The following is an 8,186-nucleotide window of genomic DNA, read 5'->3' as shown; positions in this document are numbered from 1 at the left end:
CCACAGCTCTCAGAGAAGGGTACTCTGTGTTACCGAGGCTTGGATGGATGACGCCGGAAGGCAATGGGCCAGTGGCAGTTCCTTAGTGTGTGCTGTGTGAATGGAATGGCCGAGGAATATCAGTGTGAATCTCAGGAGGATAAATCCCCCAAACTGGAGATTCGCCTTTATTCATGCTAAAGACAGTTCGTTCCCCTCCCCGTCCTTCTTTTTTACCAATTCTTTAATTTTTTTAATGATATACTTCTGAATCTGTTACCTCATGGATATGATAAAAGTTAGTTATTTTTCAAAAGCTGAAATGATACAGTGAAAGGAAAACTGCCCCATTTCACCCTCCCAGGTATAGGACAAGTATGAAATCTCGAAATTCTGCTCAGAGGGCTCTTGCACAGGTTCTCCCCTGACTCCCAGAGAGCACCGAGTCCCTGTGTTTTGCTCTGATTGTCCTCTCTGCTCCGTTTTTAGAGGCTTCATCATGCTGCAGTGGCACTTGGATGAGTTTCATGCCTTCATTTGCTAGGTCTCCAGCAGGAATATGAATTCCACATGGAGGGATTGTGATGATTTGTCTTATTCTTATGTTCACAGACCCAGCACAGTGATATCATGTTGAAGGTGGCCAATATACTTGTTGAAAAAATAAATGAAAAAATAAAAAAATAAAACAACCTTAGCTATGGGAACTATGAAATTTTTTAATGTAGTACTGGAGAAAAGATACCATGGAGTAGCTCTTGGCAATACTTTTACTTTTTAACTTCTTGACAAAAAGAGATGATAGTGAATATCTGTGAAATTCCGTGTTTCAAGCAACTTGTCTATAGCCGTGTCACCCTGAACGTGCCCAGTCTCTTCTGATCTTGGAAGCTAAGCAGGGTCGGGCCTGGTTAGTACTTGGATGGGAGACCACCTAGGAAGACCAGGTGCTGTAGGCGTCTAAAAAAGAAAATTAAATAAATAAATAAATAAATAAATATAAATAAAGTGAAGCAACTTTACTAATATTTGCTCTTTAAAATACAAAAAGTTATTTTTTTGTTTTGTTTTGTAGATCTCTATGTCAGTCTAAAGGGAAATGAGTTTTGAAAACAAAATCCCTTTTAATATCTATACAGAAACACCCAAATGTAGCCTAATTGCCATTAATGTTTTCTTCTATCATAAAATGTTGGAACAAACAGGAAGCTTAAAATTGTAACTACATTTTGGTGATAATGATAGAAATACATGTGCTGCTTTGAATGGAGATTTCCTAACTATTCTGAGTCCTTTCCCTCCCCTAAAATGATACTCAAGGTTGTAACTAAATTTCCATTATAATATTCTGAATCACTTGCTTCCTTTGCAATTTAAACGTGATGAAAATTATGAAGCTATGTGGAATATAGAAAGTACTGATAGTGAGTTTATGCTACTGACATGACTTATGTAGTAATCAAATTTGTTTTCTGCTTTATTTATTTCATGTCTACTGGCTTCTTTTAAAACTTTTATGAGATGCAGTTTGGAAGTTTTCACAAGTGTAAATAAATATAAATGTCCTTGAAAGTTACAGAATCTTCCAATATCTGTTCAATAATCTAGACATCTGAGAGGTCTTCATACTTTCATTCATATCAGCACCTAGATATTTTCTTAGAGTCTTGGGCTGAATTTCCAGGATTCTGTAGACAGCAGTCTGAGCTAGCCTCTCATGGTGAAGCAAGGTGACAGTCACAAAGAAGTCTTTCCTAGTGGATTTTCAGAGACCTAATGTGGCAGATTGCATTTTCTAAAGATGGCAACAAACATATCTTCCATCCCACATACCTTTCTGCTAAGTGACCTCACCACTCCCATTACGAGGTAGACTCACAGCCCCTTCTGGAACCTGGGCTCTCTCTGATGACGTGCTTCAAGCAGAGGTTTCATTGAGGACTGAGGCCAGTTCGTAAGAAGCCTTGCAGTTCCTCAGTGGGTGTTCTGGAACACTGTATCTTGGGATATTGCTCTCAGAGCCAGTCTTCATGCTATGAGAGCCCAAGCCAGAGACCTTGTAGATGCTCTGGTCAGCAGCCCAGGCTGAAAGCCCAGCCCATACCAGCGTCTAGGACGGCCATGTGAGTGAGTACCTTGCATGTCAGCCCAGTCAAAACTGCAGATGATTCCATCACACATGAGAGACTTCCGAAAGAAAACCATGCAGATAAGTCCAGTCAGGAAATGGAAAAGGTGGGCTTTTTAAGCTATGTTTCTGGGAGTTTGTTTTACAGTAATAGATAACTAAAAATGTCAGTCACACTGCACTCCCCAAGTGGTTCCCCTGTGTCCTCAAATCCCACGTGTGGACCCAGCCCCATGTCCTACAGTCAACTCAATCACTTCTCACTTTCTTTTAATACAGTTTCTCTTTTCTCAGGAGTTTTGACCCACAAGTCTCTGCTCAGACCCTGTTATCCTGTCTTTTTGACTGGCTCCTCTGGATTCATATCAGACTTCTCTTCCTCCTGGTGTTCTCAGCTACCTCCCTCTCCCAATAGCACCAGCTGCTTCTTGAGGTTGAGACTGTCTCTCCCACAAGGTGATGACTAGGACACAGTGGATGCTACATCAATATGGTTGTTTCAATATAGATCACAACCTGCAGAAGGGATTCAGCTCGGGAGCTTCCCAAATCTTCCTGAGGCTGCACTAGATAGTACTATCACAAAACCCACAGAATTTCACCCAAAAGACATTTGTCATTTTGGGTCAAAAAGTTATGATATTTAAGCACCTATGAGGGAAGGCCACATTGAGGGTCCTGCACAGCATGTGATCCAGTACAGATTGGCTCGACTAGAGGCTGGGTCAGACACAGCCAATGGGCAACTGGTATAAGGTCTGTATACTTATAACTTCAATAGCCAGAAGGCCACCAGCCTTTCTCCTAATGGACCACGGGCACACATTCAGTTATGTCTTTAGAACCCAATTACATTTTCTCTCCACAGAAAGTTAATGTATTAAAGACAGAAAGAATACCACCTCTGGTATTCTTTTGTATTAAAACTTAATACAAAATTAAGTTTTATTTTAAAAAATAAAACTTTTTACATGCTCTTGAAACACGAAATTTTAAAATTATTAGGAAGTCGATCATACAAAGCTATTTACAGCAGTAATTAAAGAAGTGGTAACATTTTACCAAGATAAAATTTCACAGAATTCAAATCACAACTTGGATTTTCAATGATTCGATTGTTTTATCTCCCACAATAAGGTGTGGTCAGTTTTAAGACAAAATTTCTCCTCTGGATATCCTGTTCTCAATAAAATCTTTCTTTATTACCATCATTTCGCACAATAGGATAGCTGGCCGAGGTGGCAATTCCACAGTAGTTGTTCCAGTCTTTGGCCATCTTTATGTAGCTATTCTCACCCCAAGCTCTACCCCAGCTCAAAGAAGAGGGAATTTTTCATTTTATGCAAAGAATCAAACACATTTAACTTTATTAATAATGACAATTGCTACTTAAACAGTGCACCAGAGGTTCAGACATATTCAGAAAGAATCAGGGAAGGCAGTTCTTGTTCTTGGTTGAGTTCTAAACTTGCATATAACTTTTATCCCCAAACCTTTCACAGAATTGTGAAATTGGAGAAAGAAAAAGGGTTCTCTTGGGGTCAGATGTGTTTCAGAATTAAGAACATTTTTGAATTTAGAAATGTAATGGTACAAAAACTATATCAATACTCCAGCAAGCTGAGACAGAATCTTAATGTTATATAATCAAACATTCATATGTCTGTGTTTACCCTAAGCAGGATAAAGATGTCTGGGATTTCAGAAGTGTGCTCAAGGGTTTGAGGACCTGTATCCAAATCCTGATTCCAAAAAGGATTCCCTTCTCAATTTCAAATATAAGTATTTTTGGCAGTTTATACCTGTTCTTGACAATCCAGTATTTATTGCTATCTGATTCTGCTCCTTCAATGCCATAGCCAGCCACCAGAACACCATGATCCAGGGCTTTGCTGCTGCACTCTGGATCATAATAAATGCCTGGAAAAGTAAAATTCAATATGGGGTGCAGGCCTCCAAGTGACATGTGACAGTAACCCAGCATATCAATGACAGTGAGGGAGGCTTCTTAAAATTTAGTTAAATGACATAAATCAAAATAAGATTTGAAAACAAGATTTCTTTTTATACCTAGGCTAGGGATTTAGGCCTTCATCTGATACTAGCAGAAATATAAATTGGCACAATCTCTTCTGTAAATAACTTGTCAAGAGGAATAAAGACACTATTGGAAGCATGTCATTATATTTTTGGGATGTCAGTCTAAGGAAATAGCACTGAATACAGAATTACTTGAGCTGATGGGTCTTTCCAGTTTTAATTACAATAGTAAAGTTCTTTGGAAAAATTTAAAGGTCTAACAATTAAAAGTAAGTAAATTAGGCTATACCAATCAAATTATGAAGCCATTTAAAAATACTCATGAAGTGTTAAAATTATGGGATATGGTTCAAGTAATGTCAAATGGAAACATCAGGAAGAAATAATACACAATGAATAACTATGTTAAATCTACAGACTCAGAAATTCTCCATTATATTCTACAAACCAAAAAGTCAATCTTGCTGTATGTCATGGTGGTTTTCCAATTGTTCTGCCTTAATTTCCACATAGTCCAAAGCTTACCTTCTTCACAGAATTGGAAGCTATAACGGCTTGCATCTACAGCAACAGAGATAGGCCCCATAGTTGCCACTGCCTTCATAAGAGACCTCTCCTGCTGATGGATGTCCATGAAGCCAGTATCACTGGCAACAAATTCCCTGGGCTTGTATTTGTAGGATTCAACCTTTCAAAGATAAAGGAGAAGAGATTTGATTACTACCATCCATTTCCTGGGGAACATGAATTTAAGACAGTTTTCAGCTTCATGACTTCCAAGTTAAGTTTGTTATAAAGCATCCCAGGAGATGAAATGCTATTGGTTGCTTTGAAATTGAAAAATTAACTAGTTTTTCAATGAGACACTTGGTCTACCCATCTATAAATTTTTCTCTCTGGAGAAATCTGTACTATATATAGAATGGTATGTATATATCTACATAACATAGACATAAAAACTGTTATACACTTGGTTATGTGCTTGCTTTGGCAGCACATAAACTAAAATTGGAACCGTAACCATCCAAACAGAGAACTATTCAAGGCTAACACATTTTAATGAAAAGTCTGACAGTTTGCATATACAGACTCTAGAATCTAATATGTAAATTCTAAATATGCTATCTGTTTGCTCTAAAATTTTTAGCTTTCAAAAGCAGAGCTGGAATGATACAAAGATAAGGATTTTTTTTTTTTTTTTTTTTTTACCACCTTTGCATGATATGGATAGGATTCCTCTGAGTCCAGACCTGGAAGGCATTACCCATTAGGCCCCTGTTGCAGCCCTCATTGCCTTGAGACTGAGAGCAGTCCACAAGATTCTGCTCACTCAGTGAAATAAGTTTGCCAATTTTCCGGAACATCCGTCCTTCAAGGGCACCAGTTGCACTAAAAGCCCAACAAGAACCACAGTGACCCTGAAAACGAAATTAAAAATCTCTCAGTCTGCAAAACATATGGCCAGAATTTGACAACAGCCAATATATCTGAAAACTCTTTAAAAATAGCTAACTGAATATTGTTCCACAGTTTACCAAAGCAAGGATGCCAACTCTTTACGGCTTTACTCTTGGAGAAAGATCTGCTGAATATTGTCATACCTGATCCTTCACAGGAATTACATAGCCTTCTTCTCTCCAATCTATAGATGGAGGGATCTCAGCAAAGAGAGGTTCCCAGAACACTTTCTCTTTCTGGTTTTGAAGGCCATTCATCACCTGCCTGAATTCTTCATTGGTCTTCAAGGAAAAGGAAATAGAATGTTGAAAAGCAAGAGATTATTTTGGTATGGTACTGAGAGGAAACACAAGTTAAGCCTACCATGACACACTCACCATGTCACCAAAGGCATTCATTGCCATGGTGAAGCTCTGTTTCCCTTGGTTGTATTCCTGGTTGTGCAAGTCAGTCATTTTCATATTCTTCTCCCATCCTGCTCTCCTCCATTTTTCTTCATTCTAGAGGCAAACATATAATCTATCCTTTTTAGTTCTATTTAAGACCAATTCACCTTCACCAAGTGGATTTGCAGATGGAAAGGAAGATAAACTATGACCAGGAAAGGGTTATACTTCTGGGACCTGTTCTCCAGCGCCCACACAGCAGGGACACAAACCAGAAATGTACATTTTTGTCTTTTTTTATCACATAAAAATGTTGTTGAAAATACCTTCTAGAAAAAAATATCATTATTACCTCATGTCCCTTCCCACATCATCTTTTTCTATGCATATTTTGAATTATTTTGATAAAAATGGAGTTCCACGTGAACTTGTAAACTGCTGATTTTGTGCCTGGAGGAATGGCTCCATTGTTCAAGCGCTCCCTCTGCAAGGCTGAGCACTCTGCAAGGAGGTGGGGGCCGGGCCATGAAGACAAGGGGTACGAACACTGTTTCTGTTGGTTTGCCATTTTTCTACTGTTTTAATGCAGACATAGCAGTAACATAAAGTTTTAAAATAGAATGTTCTATAAATTTGGATTATGTCTATTTGGTCTAACGTGTCATTTAAGGTCAATATTTCCTTGTTACCACTCTGTTTGGATGATCTATCCATTTCTGTTATTGGGATATTCAAGACCCTATTATAATTATATTTTGTGTCAGTTTCTCCCTTAAGGTCTGTTAGTAATTGCGCTCTCTCTCTCTCTCACTCTCTCTCTCTCTCTCTCTCTCTCTCTCTCTCTCTCTCTCTCTCTATATATATATATATATATATATATATATATATATATATACACACACACATATAAATATATAATCCTAGGTTGGGTGCATATATATTGACAATTGTAATGTCTTCTTGATGAATTGTTCCCATTATTATTATAAAATGTCCATCTTTGGCTCTTGTTCCCCTTTTTATCTTGAAATATATTTTGTCTGATTTAAGTATGGCTACACCCACTTTTCTCCGGATGCCATTTGTTTGGAATATCATCTTCCATCCCTTCATTTTGAGTCTACATTTGTTTTTGTCGCCTGAGATATGTCTCCTGAAGGCAACAAGCACATAGTTAGGTCTTGTTTTTCTAATCTATTACATTACTCTGTGCCTTTTGATTGGTGAGTTCAGTCTGTTTACATTTAGCGTAATTATTGATATATAAGGTCTCACTAAGGTCATTTTATCTTTTGTTTTCTGGCTGCTCTGTATCTTTTGTTCTTTTCTCTTGTGTTTCTGTCTGCTATTTTATTTTGGTAGTTTTCTATGACATTTTCTTGTTTCTTCTTTTTTTTTTTCTGTTACGCGTCTCAACTCTAAATATTTGTTTTGTGGCTACCATTAGCTTTTATGTAGAAAAAAAAAAGAGTCTTATACATACAATGGTGTCATAAACTCTCCTTGGAGGTCAGAGTGTGGCAGCCTGACCCTGCTTGGCCATTTCCTGCTTGAAGGAGTTTGTTCCTGAATACACTTCCCCCCATCTCAAGGACTAACATCAGTTTTCTCATAGCTTGCCAAGCAATTATTGTTCTTCTTTATATCTGTAGCTGTGTAGAAATGACAAGACTGTATAAAACTGCCTGTTATATTACAATCGGGGCTCAACTTTTGGATAAGAATCTGCTGTGCCAGTGCCGGCATCAATAAATGCTGCTTCCTGCTTATAGCCTTGGTGTCCTGTCTCTTCGAAAATCTCGCAACAAAAGATCTGCTGCAAATCTGGCCTGGGCATCCTGCCATCTGCTAGAGTGAGAGAATGCCATCTGGGCACAGGATGCTCTTACTAATAAAATCATTTAATGGAAGTAGTTGTTGCTTCCTTGAATCAGACTGTGTGTGTCTTGTACTGAACTCTTAAATGCTATGTTATCTGGCCATGTCAGCAGTGATCCCGAAGAAAGGTCAGATTCCTTAGTCAGAGGATGAATTAGTTTTCAAATGTAGAACCTGGGTGCCTCAGTGGATCCTATGGATTTGAGGATAAAGTTTAGATGTGCTTAAGGCCACAGCTACAGGTCTGCTTCGAGGACAATGAAATGAAACCAAGACAGGCAGGTACCAACGTGGAGGGGTTGGTGGTATGGAGGGGA

The 8,186-nt window shown here is 38.3% G+C and overlaps 1 protein-coding gene and 1 pseudogene across 1 annotated transcript; one reads left to right on the top strand and one right to left on the bottom strand.

Moving 5' to 3' along the window:
* Positions 1 to 819: 819 nt before the first annotated feature.
* Positions 820 to 938, top strand: LOC120613012 (uncharacterized; annotated as a pseudogene).
* Positions 939 to 3,164: 2,226 nt separating this feature from the next.
* On the bottom strand, positions 3,165 to 6,099 carry CTSL (cathepsin L). The gene is given in 7 exon segments (XM_039875609.1): positions 3,165 to 3,420; positions 3,910 to 4,027; positions 4,673 to 4,835; positions 5,360 to 5,400; positions 5,403 to 5,565; positions 5,749 to 5,886; positions 5,983 to 6,099. Coding segments are annotated over 7 exon segments (837 nt in total). The 5' UTR covers positions 6,067 to 6,099; the 3' UTR covers positions 3,165 to 3,290.
* Positions 6,100 to 8,186: the final 2,087 nt, after the last annotated feature.

Source organism: Pteropus medius, unplaced genomic scaffold (assembly GCF_902729225.1).
Source record: "Pteropus medius unplaced genomic scaffold, Ma_sr-lr_union100, whole genome shotgun sequence".
NCBI lineage: Eukaryota > Metazoa > Chordata > Mammalia > Chiroptera > Pteropodidae > Pteropus > Pteropus medius.
This window is presented reverse-complemented; position numbering and strand designations above follow the sequence as displayed.